Raw genomic sequence first — 18,570 nt, 5'->3', positions numbered from 1 at the left:
TTAAGCCTGTTTAAGCTTTTTTTTTTTTTTTTTTGAGATGGTCTCACTTTTTCATCCAGGCTGGAGCGCAGTGGCACGATCTCGGCTCACTGCAGCCTCAACCTCCCAGGCTCAAGCAATCTCACCACCTCAGCCTCTGCAGTTAGCTGAAACTACAGGCATGAGCCACCACATCCAGCTAATTTTGTGTATTTTTTGTAGAGACTGTTCCTACAAAATTATGTTATTGCCCAGACTGGTCTCGAACCTCTGGGCTCAAGTGATTCTCCTGCCTCGGCCTCCCAAAGGGCTGGGATTATAAGCATGAGCCACTGCGCCTGGCCTAACCATTCTTTATGTATCAGTCAGGATAGGGTAGTTTATGCTGTGTCACAATAAAAAGGCTTATTTCTTATTCACACTACATGTGCATCCTGCACTGTCATGGGGTTCTCATTACGGTCACTCAAGCACAACCATCATCGTGTTGTTAGGTTTGAAAAAAAAATGCTCAGAACTCACGCCCAGCACATCCCATGGCTGGACCAGATCATGAGAGGCCAAGTAGGCAGAGCTGGAAATGTTTGGTGAATAGGATTCGTGACAACCAGTTTACACTGTGGTTAGCAGAAATAAGAATCGACCTATCATTAGTCTTTTCTGCCCAGTTAAATAAGTGAAATAATTTTTTTTAAGTTCCACGGATTAATCAAAGCAAATAAAGAGCATGAAACTATCAAAATCTTTATTTTATACCGTGGTTAACATTTTCCTCTTTGCCTATTGTGCTAAAAATACGAAGCACTTGAGTGAAGTTTATCCGAATCCTCTGGAGTATTAATCAAGAAATTTTAATATTGCTAATATCAAAATCACTTTCTTTTTCTAAGTGGGGCTGTTAAATTGAGCTAAGCGAATGCTCAAACTTATGCCCACTACACTCCTAGGCTATTCTATAGTAGTAATGTTATGAGATGAAAGGTGTAAGCAGAAAGCAGGAGAGAATAGAATCAGGTGGCAAGTACTTACACCTCTTTCCATATATATACTTACTATATATGTATATACACACACACATATATATATACATACTTTCTCTTTGTATATATCTACATATATCTATAGATATTGTCACTGAAATTTTTATCCATTTAGAGAGAAAAAGAATAGAAAAACAATAAAAATCTAAGTGATAATATGTTCGTTCTCAGAATCACATAGAAAAGTTGCTTAATCCATATATGTGCTTAGGACAATCTAGTTTCATCTTAGCAGTAGGCAAGTGAGAACATTTTTTTGTAAGGTCAAAGGAAAAAAACAAAAACAACTTGCCAGAATGGGGAAAATTCTGCAACTAGATCCCTTACCTTATGCTATGTAATAGCCATGCAATCTATACAATGATACAACCAGGACAGATGTGAGGCAAACCACTAACTACTGTCTGGCATAAAAAGTTAAACCATGGTCAGGTGCGGTGGCTCACGCCCATAATCCCAGCACTTTGGGAGGCTGAGGCAGGCAGATCACGAGGTCAGGAGTTTGAGACCAGCCTGACCAACATGGTGAAACCCCATCTCTACTAAAAATACAAAAATTAGCTGGGTGTGGTGGCACGCGCTTGTAATCCCAGCTACTCAGGAGGCTGAGGCAGGATAATGGCGTGAACACGTGAGGTGGAGCTTGCAGTGAGCCGAGATTGCGCCACTGCACTCCAGCCTGGGCCACAGAGCGAGACTCTGCCTCAAAAAAAAAAAAAAAAGTTAAATCATGATCACATTTTCCAAGGCTCCCTTCCCAAGTTACTTTCTTGCATTTCCCAATTTAGTGAACCACTTCCAAATTCAATGTATTTCTAATTGGCTTACAATTCTCTTCGCCAACTGTGTTAATATTTCACCAGTTCCCTACATGTATTTCCCACAACCCCAGTGAACACTGATATTGTAACACCATGAAAGATGTTCCCTCTGTATATACCATCACCAGGGACACACAATTATTTTCAAAAGAAAGAAGACACATCTGTATTATTTAAATAACATTACAGTCAAAACTCGAACTTTAAAAATGTATTTCCAAAGTAGTTCCATTACTTACAATACAGGGAAATTATTTCTCTGAGGAAGAATGCGAGTTAAAAAGAAAACATCTTTAAAAACATACGTGGATTGCTTTTGTCAGCTAAACTCATAATTTGCTGGCAAGTGACAGGCCATGAATACTTCATTCTCCTTTTCCTGGTGATTTTGTAAATGATTGCCTTATTTATTAATGGAAAGCAAATATGCAAAACCAAAGTATCATCTTAAAGTAACCGCAAGTTTAAATCTAGTTTTTTTCTTTTTCCAAGGCGCAGCAACAGGTTTAAGCAGGTTAGCATACCTCAGGTAACCCTGAACAGTAAGATTCCCTCTCTGAGTGTGAAGCTGTAGGGCTGCCATTAGCAGTTGCTAATTCTAGGTTTCAAGTCCTCATTTATGAAGAATCTGATTTAGTGGCACAGAGGGCATTTTTAAAGAGGCTCCCCAGAGAATTCTGATACATAGCAAGGTGTATCAGAACAAGTGATCTACACTGTTCTTAAAACGATAGCTTTCTCCCCTAAATTATAAAGAACATTAAACATTAAGATGAGCACAGAAAAAACAGCTGAAATTTTAAAGTTTGAAGACAATATCGTACATGTACACTTATAATGAATGTTGATTAAAAAGATGATTTTGAAGGAAAAATGCTGCTGAGAAAGCACACACACAACTTCTGTAGAGTTGCCATACAGATAGTTAATCAGAAGTTAGGAAAACAAACCAAGCTAAACAACATATTTCTTGACTTACTTCTAATTGCAATACCCACCTCTGCATAAGGGATTAGTTAAATTACAGTACAGATCAAGTTCCCCGAATCATTTTTAAAAGAAACGATCAATACTAAATATTAGCGGGTAAAACATATTTTTGTGGCTTTCGAACTTTCACAAAGAGAGCTCCAAAAGAGGAAAAAAGCAAAGAAACTCAACACAATTCCTCATCAGAAGATTGCCCATATTTTCTAGTATGTACAAAACAAAGAGTATCTCATGTTCTTAATATCATCTTCCTTCCTCAAGTTTTTAGGGAATATTAAGTAAAACCAATAATCAGTGATAAGAGATGCATCACTGTGACATACTGAAATTCAATCAGGACTCATCATGCTGAGACTCTGCTGGTTTTTTCTTTGGGTCTGAAAAACTTGTATACTCTAATTATTTTAAGCATCCAAATATGATGATTCCTTTTGGGTTTAATATATCACTGTGGAAATAAATCTCAAAGTAGCAATTTTTTACAACACTGATCAGAAATCCAAATGTCACTTAAAACTTAAATATATACAAAACACAGCCATATACATATCCATCTTCAGAAAATATAAAAAAGGTTAAAAAAATAGATAAAATTTCAGATACAGAAAGTGCCACATCAACAGAAATTTATTTTTGTGTTTATTTTACAAAAAGACTTTAGAACACATGAGGAACACTAGATGATGATAGTGAGCAGCCTTTTCAGCCTTTGTTTCTTTCTTCTTTAAATACAGATGTTGACAGAAAAGATGGATTAGATGCAGTCCACTTTTTCCTCAGTTGGCTGATTTTTTTCAGAATTATAAACCATGAAACTAAACTGAGTAAATGTTGAAAGTTTATTACAAGCAGCACCTGGGGCCAAAAATGAAAGACGTTTGGTTAACTATAGGATGTACATATTTATAACCAATACAGATATTGCTTATTTGACTAGACACTGGCTACTATATAACTTATGTCTAAGTCACAGGAAGTACACTAGTGTCATCCTCCTCAGGACTAAGCAATGAACAGTCCATGAAAGGAACGAGGTAGCTGGTAAAATATCTCTTTGAACTTCAGAAAACTAGCTGATTTTTGTTGTTGCTGTGGATCTACACACATGCCGTCATTGCTACTATTATTTAACTGTTCTTACATGTTTTTCTTAGGAAAAATTATTCAGGCACATCCCCCACATTTTATTTGTCTAGCCACTAGAACATTCTCATCATTCATTCATAACTCCATACCCCACCATTGCTCCCTAGTCTTCTACTCTCACAGGAAGAGTCAAGAGCAATTTGTCATGATGCTTTGTCTAATCAAGTTCATCTTCTCATGCTGAAACACCTGGGGGGGGGTCCTCTTCGGTCATTAAACAGAAGAATCTAGTCAACTGTAAATTCATCCACAATTATATAATTATCATTTTTTTCATTCTGTTAAATCCAACTTTGAGTTTTCTAATAAGGTTTACTTCTTAAGAGGGAATCAATAAAACTGCCTTATTTGATAAAGCTTTTCCCCTTCATAATTTTTATTGACTTTTGTGTCTTAGTGCTTAAAAAAGAATAAAGCATTCTTCAAACAAGTTTTTCAAATAGAGAACTGTGGGAAGTAAAAGATCAAAGAACAATAATAAGCAGTCCAACCTAATAAGTCATATTGATCAGTAAGCTGTGTATCTTCCCCATCTGAAAATTCACTAATGAGAATCAGCAGTGGCTGATCTTAAAATGCTTTGAAACTGTGATAGGCTCATACAGAAAGTAAATGAAGCGAAAGACAAGCCTCAAACAGTGCAAAAATAATTCTGCTAACCTCTTTGGTTTACTAATTACTAATACATTTTGCTCTTTGGAGCCCCGAGAAGATCTAAATGGCTGAGGCATTTAAATAATGAAGAGAAAAGAAATAGGGAAGATAATTTATCCTTGTCTATTTTTAATTAGTATAAACATTTGACTAGATTAGCCTATGTCAACACGTACTGGAGCTGAAGCTAAACTTCATTTAAGACACATGTGAAAGATAAGAACTACTAGTCAGAGACTGGGTCATAGCTACCAGCAGTCAATCAAAAGAGGCTTTTAGGTATATTTTTAATGCTGTGGGTCTTGACAGATCATCAGTTAACATTTACTCAATGCCCACTTAAGGAATCTCTTTTTCTGTTGAATATAATGTATTGTACACAACAATATTTAAAAAGTGTATGTTTGATAAATATTTGGAAATTCACACAAATACAAAATCCAAACACAACTTACCATAACTTCCAGTCACATTGGCACATATAATAGCCCCAAAGAATTCTGGAAAATACTTCTGGATTCTTGAAATCACTTTTTGGCAAGCTATGGTTGGATCCTCTCCTCCTCTCATGTATTCTACAGCTTGGTAGCTGATTGAAACAGAGGTGAAACTTTAGTGTCACAGAAGAAATACTAACTCCAAATTGGGTTCAAGTTAGGAATTAAAACCACCAAAATTGCCACGAGACAGAATACACATATAAATGAACCGGAGTCGGTTACTTCTATTAAAGCATCCACAAAGCAAGTCAACTTTGATACAGTGTCTATCTTTTCAACTAATCCACCCATGAATTTCAGATATGGAATACTATTTTTGACTTTGACTGAATAACTGGCAGTAGTAATGGCCAGAAGTCAAAAAGAATACAGATTTTCAATGGGAAAACCAGCTACGATCGAAGGGGAAAGTCATGTGCATGGGCACAACGTCTAGCTAGGGTGGTGAGCTGTACACGATGACTGCGCTTCCTACTTTTACCATCAACGATCACAGCCCTGCTACTCGGTAGCTTCACGTCAGTTATCTACACAGACCATAAGCGTTCGCATCCGGGAAGCAGGGTGGGAAATACTACTTCATTTCACAGGACTGTGATTACTTCACTTGAATGATTGTCATTATCAAAATGCTGGGCAACAAGCTTGTATGCAGTTTCAAAGCAGCTCCTACACAGAAATTCAGGTTACACAACACAAACATTATGTTTTCTTTTTTTTTTTTTTCTTGAGACAGAATCTTACTCTTGTTGCCCAGGCTGGAGTGCAGTGGCATGATCTTGGTTCACTGCAACCTCCGTCTTCCCAGGTTCAAGTGATTCTCCTACCTCGGCCTCCTGAGTAGCTGAGACTATAGACTTGTACCACCATGCCCAGCTACATTTTTTCTATTTTTAATAGAAACAGTCAGGAGTTCGAGACCATGCTGGCCAGGCTGGTCTCGAACTCCCGAACTCAGGTGATCTACCTGCCTCAATCTCCCAAAGTGCTGAGATTACAGGTGTGAGCCACTTCACCCAGCCTCAAAAATTATTTTCTATCTTAAAAGAAAAAAAATATCTTCTCCAAAGGTCTCTAAAATTCACACACTAAGAAGTGATACCTTGGTAGGAAGCGCATCAATATATCACCATTCCCAGTGGCTGCGGCTGCCCCTGCAGTATCATCAGCATAGGCTCCAGCTCCAGGTACTGGCGAGTCTCCTACACGGCTTTGAGAGAGTATTAACAATTTAGGGGAGGAAATCGAGTGTAAAACACATTCAGTCATCAGCTGTTCCAAATAAGGGATATTTCCACTTAGCCTCTGATACCGTTTTAAGTAAATTCTTCATCAGAACAAAGAACAGGTTTTCACTAGTTTTTGAACTAAGGTTTTCACAAACCTACATTAATTATATAAGAATTTGTTAACAGATGTGGAGTGTAAAACAGCTGAACTCATAGAAACAGCGACTAAAATGGTGGTTACTGGAGGCTGGGGGAGGTGGACCTGGCGAGATGTGGGTCAAGGACACACAATTCCAGTTAGGCAGGAGAGAAGGTTCCAGAGGCCTACTGCGGATCATGCTGACTAAGGTTAATAACAATAGAGTGCACATCTGAAAACTGCTAAGCAGATTTTTTTTTTTTTTTTTTTTGAGATGGAGTCTTGCTTTGTCATCCAGCAGGAGTACAATGGCATGATCTTGGCTCACTGCAACCTCTGCCTCCTGGGTTCAAGCGATTCTCCCTGCCTCAGTCTCCTGAGTAGCTGGGACTACAGACACGAACCACCAAACTCGGCTAATTTTTTCTTTCTTTCTTTCTTTTTTTTTTTTTACTAGAGATGGGGTTTCACCATGTTGGCCAGGCTGGTCTTGAACTCCTGACCTCAGGTGATCCACCTGCTTTGGCCTCCCAAAGAGCTGGGATTACAGGCATGAGCCACCCCGCCCGGCTGAAAACTGCTAAGTAGATTTTAAGTGTTCTCGCCATAAAAAAATTGGTATGTGAGATAAGAAGTTAAATAGCTTGATTTAGCCATTCTACAACATACACATACATCAAAATATGTTGTACACCACAAATACACATAATTTTCATTGTCATTAAAATTAATTATTTTTTTAAAAGAACTTGTTTTCTCAGTCAGGCATATACCAGGATGGTATAGATTTACAGTGACTATTCTATTATTACCATCCTTTATCATCTAATTTCCAGATTATTGCAACATGTTCAAAATTGGTTTCCCTTATCTACAATCTATTTCTGCTTCCTATGTAATGTGCCAAACTTCTACCAGATTTTTTTCTTGTAACAAATTTTTAATGCTTTTCTTTTTCAAAATTAAATCCAGAATGCCTTAAACTGACTTAAGACACCTTAAATCTGGCTCCAGTCTTCTCTTGCAGTCTTATCTTCCAATACCACTTCCCCTACCCCAAAACACACACACACACACACACACACACCCCTTCTTCCCTAGTCAGTGGGAGCCCTGAACACACACACACCCCCCCAAACACCCACACCAGTGGGAGCCCTGAGCATGCACGCACACATACACACACACACACATTCTTTCCAAGCCAGTAGGGAGTTCTGAACACATACACACACGCACCTTCTTTCCAAGTCAGTGGGAGTTCTGAATACACACACACATACACACACACAACCTTCCTAGCCAGTAGGAGTGCTGACCCTCAACTACCATGAGTCAGGGCTCATCTCTAAGCATCACTTTACTGGTGTTCCTAACTACCCCAGCTTAAAGCAATCACCTCTGCTACCCCTAAACCCTACAGCACTGGCTGTGACTCCCTGTCCTGTGGCACTCAGCAGACAGTACTGCATTTTCTTTCACACTCATTCATCGTAGCTGTGAGACTAGGGCTGTGCTTTGCAACCCCCATAGCACCTGGCATATATTGCTCTGCATTCAATGTATATTTGACAGCTCTGTTCTTTTGGAAACACTAACCCATGTATTTTGAATTTTATACCATTTGTAGATGTACCAGCAGCAATACGTCCTGTCTTATGGATTGCAACCATGCCTAGAAGTTAAAAAAAAAAAAAAACACACTGTAGGTGTATAAAGTTTACCTCAAATATAACCAAATAATTGAGCAGGCAGTAATAACTGCTGTGGTTTGAATGTTTGTGTTTCCCCAAATTCATATCAACATCCTATTCCACAAGGTGATGGTATCAAGAGGTGAGGCCTTCGGGAGCTGATTAGGTCATGAGGACAGAATCCCCATGAATGGAATTCATGCCCTTATAAATGAGGCCCCAGAGAGCCTCCTCGCCCCTTCCACCACGTGAGGACACAGCAAGAAGATGCCATCCATGAGCCAGGAAACAAGCTGTCTCCAAACTCAGAACCTGCCAGCACCTTGATCTTGAACTTCCCAGCCTCCATAACTGTGAGACATAAATTTCTGTTGTTTAGAAGCCACCCAGTCTGGGTATTTTGTTAACTGCCATGGTAACAGGCAATTAACATTATTCATTATTATTAACAGATGGAGCCTTTAAGAGGTGATTAAGGCTAAAAGGGCTTAATGCCATTATTGCAGGGAGTGAGCTCCTGACATAAAGGATGAGTTCTACTCAATTTCCTGTCTCTTGACTGCCACCTTGGGATGGCCCTTGCCAGATGCCAGCACCCTGTTTTTGAACTTCTCAGGCTCCAGAACTGTGAGCCAAATCAACTTTTGTTTATAAATTACCCAGTCTGTGGTAGTCTGTTATAGCAGCGAAAAACAAACTAAGACAAAGACTAATGTAAATTTTTAACATTATAACTTGGAAAAAGTTATTTAAGGTCACTAAAATACAGCAACATAACACTGCCAAAAAATGAAAAATCAAATAAAGATTTAAAAATCCACAAGTGAGTAGTCGTTGGGTTTTAGGTGTCTTGTATAAATAATTTACCAAATTTTATACAGTTGCTAAGACAAGATTAAGCTATCTATAGAGAGGCACACTTAACTGACAGTTAAAACAATCAAAATCAACTTCTGGTAGAAGAATAGGGAAGAGCCACAGGAAGATAATTAACTAAACTTTATCCATAAAAACTGCACAAAAGGCAAATTACCAATAGTGTCATGACCACGATTATCTTCTGTTTCTTTATGGATAGGAATATCCTGCTTTAAGATACCAAGTGGTTTGTAGGGTCCGCAGTATTTTGAGGGGTCTGGTATAACATTCTGTAAACAAGATTTAAGTTTTACTTCTTACAAAGGGTATTTTTAGAAATTGCCAAGAAATTATGTACAATCACTAAACACTAGCAACAAATCAGGAAAAGACATGTGGTAACTTAAAGATAAGAATTAAAAGCTAAGAAATCACTAAGTCTCATATAAAAACAAATAAGGTAAATAATTGTAATGAATATCCATTCTAGTCTAAGAATTAAATAATATAGGTATCTATTGCATGACACAGGTCCCTAATTTGTCTCTTTACATGCCTAAAATTCTCAACACAGTAGTAGATATATAGTGTTTTAAAATTAGACATTATTCCTTAAACAAATTAGATACACACTGGACCTCTAAATCTCAGAAATTTGTTCCTTGGCAAAGAATTCTGAGATTTAAAGTAAAATATGTTTTAAAAGCTTTTATTGTTTTTTCAAAGCTAGGTTTATGTGAATATATTCTAAGTTGTGCTTTAAGATATCTTTATAAATCTTAAAGGCTCGAGAATATAACGCAAACTCATAAATTGAGGTTGTGTATGTAGACTGATATTAAAACAAGAAACCTATTCCTATTCCTCATGTCTCACACATCACTGCACTAAGTGCCTCCCCTAACTTCGTTTTATGATTAGCCTCTTTCAAGTGCTAACCCAAGGGACTTCTGACCTGATGGCTACTCAAAAGTAATTAGGACTTAGGGAAGAAATAGATGAGAGACTAAGATATCCCACAGAAGGACTCTGTATGGCAAAGGCAAACTGATTTATGCTAAAAGTCCCATTAAAGACAAATCATTCCACTGGTAACATACTAGACATGTAATATTATATGTTCTCAAGTCAAGAACAAGATATTGGATATACTGCACACAGATAAAATCTAAGAAATATTTTAGACTCATAGTTTCCAAACTGATTTTTTAGACTTAGTTACAAGGAAATACAAGCAGCAGCCCTGATTGAGGCAGCCACCTCCACATGACAGAAACTTCAGTTTGAAAACTGTTGCGAGAGACCAGTAGCTCTCCACGCTGGATATGTATCCAATGCAGCTAGAGGTGTTTCAGGAATATCCATACCTACAGAGTCAACTAAACTAAAACCACTGGTTCTAATGTACAGCCAGGATGCTAACCAGCATCCTAGACAACAGGCAGGCAACAGTGAGCAGAAAGGATGTCATTTAATATCTTCAATTAACTTATTTTTTTAAATTAAATACGTGTGCATACCCTCCAATAATTTGGCTGGCAATTCCGAGCAAGCCAATCTGAATGAAGAGCTTGAGAAGCACTGGTAGATAAATCTTCATTGACAAACCCCATACTTTCGGCAAATTTGGTGGCTGGAGATTGGAAAAAAGGAAAGTGTAAATTATTCGAGTATTGTCTTTTCAACAAAAATATATGTACTAGAGGCATTCTGGGTCAGCAGCATCTTAAGAGAGCTACACAAAGACTTTCGAAGGAGTATTCATACATGAACGGTTTTAAGAGACTCAGTATTTACACCTTCAATTTCCTTTATGTCCTTCCTAAAACTGATCTACTTAAAGCCGTTGGGGTATGCATTACAAGAGTTCTCATTCTGGCCGGGTGCAGCTGCTCATGCCTGTCATCCTAGCACTTTGGGAAGTGGAGGCAGGTGGATCACCAAGTCAAGAGATTGAGACCATCCTGGCCAACATGGTGAAACCCCGTCTCTACTAAAAATACAAAAATTAGTTGGGCATGGTGGTGCGTGCTTGTAATCCCAGCTACTTCGGAGGCTGAGTTAGGAGAATCACTTGAACCCAGGAAGGGGAGGTTTCAGGGAGCCGAGACCGTGCCATTGCACTCTAGCCTGGGTGACAAGAGCGAAACTCCATCTCAAAAAAAAAAAAAAAGAAAAGAAAAGGAGTTCTCTTCCCATCTCACCTCCTCCACAAATTTTCCTCCTTCCACTTCACAAAAGAAAAGACACACTTCTCACCAATACTGAGTCTTAGAATTGCACTGAAACTAGACTGCAATGCCTGCATATAAAAAAAAACTTTGAGACACCAAAGGAACAACTGCATTCCAACGAATGGGTAGCAGATCCTTTTACTTGTCAGGTAGTTTCTAATTCTGTAGATGCTACAAAATTGAGGGAAGACTACTGGAGTTGTTAGATAACAGATCATAAACACTAAATTTTGAGTACAGGTCACTGTATGGTTTTTGGTCTGTAACTTGGAAGGTGTTCAAATAACAGACACCGCCATAGCAAAACTTCCATTCCCTTCTTCTTAGAGATGAAGAAGTAAAGAGATTTAGAAGTTACTTATCCAGTTAAATAGATGTTAAGTAAAACAGCTGGGATGTGAACGTAGGTCTGCTTTTATCCATGATTTTGTACTATTTTTCAGTGAAAACTATAGTCAAAAGACTAGAAAAATTTTCAGTGTAGTTAAAACAATACCTGACTCTCCTACTAAAAGTGTGTGTGTTGTATGTTCCAGTACTTTCCGTGCCACACCAATAGCATTTTTAATTCGTCTAAGATCTCCTACTGCTCCTACATCCATAGTAGTGCTGCAAGAAAATAGAATGCAGTTAAGAATTAAGAAGTTTTCAGAGGTTCATACATTAAAAACATTGCTTTTCTCCAATCAACAGTGTTTTGCAGTTAAACTCCACCATCTTAACACAGAAGTGACAGCACATCCATGAAGTTCATATAGATTCCCACAATCGGACAAAATTAGGGAAAAAATAGAAAATCAACTTGCCATATAGCACAACAGCACTAAAATTCTCAGTTTCTTCAAGCTAATTTTAAATATGGCTTTTGAAAGGGGCCTGAAGGCTTCAGGTCAGGCAAACCACAGGATTTGTGGACAGCAGATAAACGATTGTTTATAAGGTCAGAGACATAGTTTTTTAGCTTGGCATTCTCCCGGTTCTAAGGAGACTACCTATCTGTCCATGTGATATTTCTATTACTCTGATTTTTTTTTTTTTTTTTTTTTTTAGTTGAGAGGGAAACTGTGTTTAGAAAGGTCAAGTATAATCAGCTAGGGGTTTTGACCTGTGACAAAACTCACGCATTCTTTCATCTTGCTCTCTCGGAAGACCATGACTCTAAATGTAACTCAACATAATAAACAGGACCTGAACGGTGTTCTTACCCCTCCATGATCATGGCATCTAATGTGGTTTCTCCAAGTTCATCAGGACTTCCTCCAAAGCCTACAGAGCCGTCACACTGCTCTGTCTCACACATGGCACAGCCGCTCTCCACCGCATCCAGGGCAGAGCCTCCAGATGCTAATGCCCTCCACGCTGTTAATCAAATCCCAATAATGCTTGTTGATATTTACATATATTTTTCAAAGCCAAATGCAACAAACCAACTCCAATTTAACAACTTTTTCGCATTTAGTGAGTTAAACTGACTTTTTAACACATTAGTTTATCAAGTGCTACAAAGGAGTCAGAGTGGTAAGAGGCAAAATTATTTAACTAGTTATCAGAAGAACTCAAAACTGGCTATTAGTGCAAAGTGAAGTTTTTGTTTTTGTTTTTTTCCATTTCCTAATATCTATTTCTTCTGTGTGTAAGAAACAAAATCAGTATCCCCTCCTTTATTTTAAAAGGTACCATCGAAACTACTAAAAGGCAGTTAAATAAAAAATCCACTAAACCACAGCCTTCTTCACACATTTCTTCTGCATCATTAGATTAAAATATGCATAATTAATATGTGTCTTGAGGTAACACCTATCCCAGCAAGTCTTAATTAATACTTAACAGCAAACAATTACAACGTGGACTTCATATGAATTAGTTCATTGCGTCTTCATAACAGCTTCTGTGGTAGGTACTGTACCATCACGACCCTCATTTTAAAGAAAAGGAAACGGAGCCAGAGGCCAGGCAGTTAGTTTAAGGTCACACAGTTGGTAACTAGCAGAGCCAGGATCCCATACATGTGGGGGTGTGGGGAAGGGTCTTCCATGGACAATTTCTTTCCTGGTAACAACAGAATTCCTTGAAGGGCAGGTGCTCTTGTTGGTAGACACTTTAAGCATCATTACAGCACCTACAGGCTTGAAAGTGTATTTACGCAAGTTCCCTCTTTCAATACAGGCAGCTTACACAGAACTGTCTCCCGCCCAGACTGCTGCACTTTCTTCTCGTCTCATTATCGCTGGGAATATCTTTCTCACAGCCTGTTTCTTCATTTTCTCCGAATCGTATGCACTGTCTATAATTCAGAAATTTAGCTCCACCAAATTCTGGAGTCAATTCTGCCCCAGAAAGTTAATATGTTAGCAACCTCAGATGGAGGAGGAGGGGTCTGAAAACTGATTCTTCTGGTCATTAAGCAAATGAAAGAAACAAGCATAGTACAGAGGAAAATGCCAGGATAATGGGACGTAAGGGCTATTAACAAGACGCAGAAGACAGGAACCTAACTCATTCCGGGCACAAGCACGAGGGCAATTAGGTCAGACAACTCATCCTGGAAGAGGTGATACCTTAGCTTAGCGGTTCTCAACCCTGTCTGCAAATCGAAATCACCAAGGGAGCTTTTTTTTAAAAAAAAAAAAACACAGTTGCCCTGGTTCCAGCAGTCAGATCACAATCACAGGAGGTGGGCGCCGCCAGAATTTCTGAGAAGCTCCGCAGATAGTGTTAAGGTACAGCAAAGGTTGGAACCTCGAATTCTAGGTGGCAAGTAAAGCATGACAACACGTGGCAAAAAAAGTAAATGGGAAAAGAGTTCGCTATGGCTGGGAAACTATTAGTCGTCTACAAAACTGCGAAGAATTGAGGGATCAGAAATGAGAGGAGGAGACGTAGACAGCTCGCGAAAAGACTGAGTGTCAGGCAAAAAAGCGTACGTGCTACCTGAGTAAAGCATAAAGGACATAACTATGGTCAGCAGCAGGGTGGAAAAATTACTGCGCTGCAGGAAAGGAGGACCTAAAATGCAGCAGTTGTAGGTAGGGAGGATGCAGTAAAGGCCACTTGGAAGAGACTGAGCCGCGCTGCAGACTCAGGAAGAGCTAGAGGGCGGGACCGCGAAGCCCGGCCCAGCTCGGCGCTCGTCAGTCCTCCTGGCCCGGTGACTGCAGCGGGGCGGGCTGGTCCTCCCCACCCGCAAGCTCTCGCGGCGCAGCCACCCACCCAGGCCGCCAACCCGCACCTGCTTCGGTTGCATTCTTAAAAGGCCAAGTGTTGAGGACCAGGGGCAGAGGGCTGGAGCAGCGCACTAGGGCCTGGCAGAGCAGAAGCGGCACGAGAACCAGAGTCCACTTCGACTTCCGCGCCATAGCTGAGTGCCGAGGACACTAGCGCGAGAAAAGTCCCGGCAGCCAGCGATCGCGGAACAATTAATCCCAGGTGCCCCGCCCGCCTGGCGGCCACGCCCGCTCTCTCGGGGGTTCGCCGAGGTCTCCCTCAACTCTCGCGGGACCTGGCGTCTTCGGGCCTGCGGGAGCGGGAGCGTGGTGTCACGCGGTGCTGAGCTAGCTGTTCCCTGCACTGAGGTGCTTGTTCTTAAGTGCTGTGCAGATTTTTAAAATAGCCAAACAAGTTGTTGCTTTTCCTGTTGTTAGATTTAGCTTGATATTGGGAAATTAATACAAAATTATTCAACTCTGGGTTGCAGGGCCCTAGGAACTTTAGCTGATCGCTGTGTACTATGGATTTGGTTCTTTTACTGTCTTTTTAATTTAAAGTTGAAGTTGAAAAGTTTGTCAAACTCAGTGTATTCTTGGGGATCCCAGGCCTCGGAAATCTGCAGTAGTTATTGAGTGGAGGTGAAGCGTGTTTGCTTACGACCGGATTCATTTTAGATTTTTTTTCCATTCATAGCGTCCGTCATTTTCGCACCACAACTTTTTGTAGCACTTCCTCATTATAAATCCCTGAACTGGAGGAAAAACAAACGGCCTATGTACCCTCTACCTAGCACACTGAAGTGCACCTTCCTGCACCTCCAGGAAAAGAAGGCTACCTCCATTCCTTTTTAAATGTATTTTTACCTTCCTGCCTGGCAACTATTAAGTGCTAAATAAATGAATAAAAGGAGGAATGGGGACTTTACGTGGGTGGTGGGGGCTCTCAGTTTTGTTGCTGGGCAGACGTGCGAACATGAACTAATAATCCCTTTGGGCGTCTGGAATGCCTGCCCATGTTGCCAAGGCAAGACACATAATCAGGTAATGTTTTAAAGGGTCTATAAATCTATACAAACTTTAAAAATATGAACTAGGCCGGGCGCGATGGCTCACGCCTGTAATCCCAGCACTTTGGGATGCCGAGGCGGGGGGATCACGAGGTCAGGAGTTCGAGACCAGCCTGGCCAACATAGTGAAACCCCATCTCTACTAAAAATACAAGAATTAGCCGGGCGTGCGGGTTCATGCCTGTAGTCCCAGCTACTTGGTAGGCTGAGGCAGAATTGCTTGAACCCAAGAGGTGGAGGTTGTGGTGAACTGAGATCGAGCCACTTCACTCCAGCCTGGGCAACAGAGTAAGACTCTGTCTCAAAAATGAATAAATAAATAAATAAATAAGTAAATAAATGTAAAAATATAAACTAGGTAGGAGTTGTGAGACAAAGCCTTCAAGGCTCTTATTGATTACTAGGAAATTAAATACATAATTTAAAGAACATAGGATAGCTCAGGAGTATAACTATCCCGTTGGGAAGTGTTATTTAAAAGGTACAATAAAGAGAAATTTTATAAGTTCCTTTCATGGGGTTTGGAAGAGGAACAAGTCATCTGTGCTGGAGTAATCAGCATAACCCAATGGCAGGTAAAACTGGAAACTTGGGTGAAACAGGGCAAGAAAGCAAGAAAAACATACATTGTCCTCTGAGTAAATTTTCCTTAGCTCCTGGGCTGTTTTTATGCAGCCTGAAGGAAGTAGGACACGCCTTTAGCAAAAATTGTAAAATACAATACATGGAAAATTGGTCTTAGTACCCCCCTGATCTCTCTAGCCTCTTCCTGTTTTTTAAGGCATTTGTGTTTCTTCTGGTGAAAAGAGCATGATCTGTTACCTCCTACTATGTCTGTTTTTCCAAAATTATTTCTTCTTAAATAAAAATTACTGTCAGAGAAACAGCTAAGTTACACTATAGTGGGAATGGCTGATAGAAGGTCTCAATATATCAACTTTTCCATGGATATTTGTATGTATGTATGTATTTTTTGAGATGGAGTCTTGCTCTGTCGGCTAGGCTGGAGTTCAGTGGTGTGATCTCGGCTCACTGCAACCTCCATCTCCTGTGTCCAAGGGATTCTCTTGCCTCAGCCTCCTGAGCAGCTGGGATTACTACTGCCTGCCACCATGCCCGGCTAATTTTTGTATTTTTAGTAGAGACAGGTTTTGCCATTTTGGTCAGGTTGGTCTTGAACTCCTGACCTCAGGTGATAACACATCCCCGCCCCACCTCCCAAAATGCTGGGATTACAGGTGTCAGCCACCATGCCCGGCTGGGTATTTGTATTTAAATAACTAATATGCAACCCCTGAAGAATGTACCCGATTCAGTGTCTTCATAGTGACTACTAAAATACCCACTGGATCCACTGTCCAGTTTGCCTAAACTGTGGCTATTTCTTAAAGAAGTTAAATTCGTCTGGATATTTGATTCCTTCTAGAGTAGTTTTCCTTTGACTAACACTTGACGAATAATTTTCATTTTAGTCCTAGAAGTAACCTTCTGTTACTCTCACTTAGGTGTTCTTTCGGGCCTAAATGTAATTAGATGCTTTGCCTTTGTTTTGAGAGAAATCAAAAGGAAAAGGAACACCTGTTAACAGGTAGCGATGCCGCACGAAAGTGCTGGGAAGGGAATGCTGGGAAGGGCGTGGTCCCTTTAAAGATAGGGACGGGAAGTGCTGGGTAGAGGAGGGCGTGGTCCTCGGCTAGGGCTTCACCCCGGGCCTCTGCCCACCTAGGTGAAGACAGGTATTTTTGTTTTCCTGCCCAAATGTTGCGTTTCCCAAGACCACCCTGGCCTGCCATACCCTCATCCTGTGCCTATAAAAACCCGGAGCCCCTGGCAGGCAGACACACAAGCAGCTGGACGTTGAGAGGGGCATGTGGGCAGGGAATACAGGGACGGCTAGACGTGGAAAGGAACGCACCAGCATAGGGGCACACTGGCATGCTGGCAGGCCATTGACCAGCGGAAGGATGCGGAGTTTCTCCAGGGACGTCAGAGAAGAGTCAGGCGTCCATACCTGACTCCAGGAGAAAACCATCTCCCGTGTGCCGAGAGCTACTTCCACTCAATAAAACTTTCCACTCATTCTTCAAGCCCACGTGTGATCCAATTCTTCTGGTACACCAAGGTAAGAACTCGGGGTACAGCAAGCCCTCTGTCTTTGCGATAAGGCTGGGGTCTGATTGAGCTAACACAAGCCGCCTACAGACGGTTAAACTAAAAGAGCACCATGTAACACACGCCCACTGGGGCTTCGTCGGTCAACAGTCACACCTAGACACTGCCGTCTGTATGCCCCCATAGAGGTGTGAGCAGCAGGGCACTGAAGAAGCCAGCCACACTCCATCACACGCCCTGCAAGGGGGACAAGGGAACCTTTCCTGTTTCAGAAGTAGACCATAGAATAAATGATCCTCAGCTTTTCCAGCATCCTCTCCAATTTTTCATTCTTTTAAATCATTATACACAATGGCAGATATATTTAGTGTTACTGATAAAGGAACTATTTGTAAAATTATTTTTATATAAATTTAGAATGCATTACACAATTTTGTTTGGTAAACTGTTTCTGTTCCTAAATAGAGCTTACTTATAACTAGCAATACTTCAGGAGGATTTTCGAGACTTCAATTTTAAAACATAGGGTGTGGCCAGGCCCGGTGGCTCACGTCCATAATCCTGGCACTTTCGGAGGCTGAGGTGGGTGAATGGCTTACAGCGAGATTCTGGTCTCTATTAAAAAAAAAAAAAAAATTAGGCCGAGCGTGGTGATTCACGACTGTAATCCCAGCACTTTGGGAGGCCGAGGCGGGCTGATCACCACGTCAGGAGATCAAGACCATCCTGGCTAACACAGTGAAACCCCGTCTCTACTAAAAATACAAAAAATGAGCTGGACGTGGTGGCGGGTGCTTGTGGTTCCAGCTACTCAGGAGGCCGAGGTAGGAGAATGGAGTGAACCCGGGAGGCAGAGCTTGCAGTGAGCCGAGATTGCGCCACTGCACTCCAGCCTGGGTGA

The 18,570-nt window shown here is 40.7% G+C and overlaps 1 protein-coding gene across 2 annotated transcripts; it reads right to left on the bottom strand.

Annotated features, from left to right (window-relative positions):
- Window positions 1-2,654: 2,654 nt before the first annotated feature.
- Window positions 2,655-14,768, bottom strand: AGA (aspartylglucosaminidase). Of its 2 annotated transcripts, none has more exons than XM_011959577.1 (9): window positions 14,514-14,768; window positions 12,490-12,643; window positions 11,781-11,893; window positions 10,571-10,683; window positions 9,226-9,340; window positions 8,098-8,173; window positions 6,233-6,340; window positions 5,086-5,219; window positions 2,655-3,685 (listed from the first exon to the last, which is right to left on the bottom strand). In XM_011959577.1, the coding sequence occupies exons 1-9, from the start codon at window positions 14,638-14,640 to the stop codon at window positions 3,585-3,587; spliced, it is 1,041 nt and encodes a 346-aa protein (XP_011814967.1). In that variant the 5' UTR covers window positions 14,641-14,768; the 3' UTR covers window positions 2,655-3,584. The 2 variants fall into 2 exon arrangements, with proteins under 2 accessions (XP_011814967.1, XP_011814968.1); XM_011959578.1 differs by having other exon boundaries at window positions 6,233-6,332; window positions 8,120-8,173.
- Window positions 14,769-18,570: the final 3,802 nt, after the last annotated feature.

This window comes from Colobus angolensis, unplaced genomic scaffold, assembly GCF_000951035.1.
Source record: "Colobus angolensis palliatus isolate OR3802 unplaced genomic scaffold, Cang.pa_1.0 Scaffold5, whole genome shotgun sequence".
In the NCBI taxonomy this organism is placed as follows: domain Eukaryota; kingdom Metazoa; phylum Chordata; class Mammalia; order Primates; family Cercopithecidae; genus Colobus; species Colobus angolensis.
The sequence above is the reverse complement of the archived record's forward strand: the minus strand, read 5'-3'. Positions and strand labels throughout refer to the sequence as shown.

Coding starts and splice junctions, on each gene's coding strand:
- AGA (XM_011959577.1), bottom strand. CDS start 14,640: ATGGCGCGGAAGTCGAAGTGGACTCTGGTTCTCGTGCCGCTTCTGCTC. Junction 9,341..10,570: donor GCCAGCCAAATTATTGGAGG/GTATGCACACGT, acceptor TCTTGTTTACAG/AATGTTATACCAGACCCCTC. Junction 3,686..5,085: donor CAATGTGACTGGAAGTTATG/GTAAGTTGTGTT, acceptor TTTTGGCCCCAG/GTGCTGCTTGTAATAAACTT.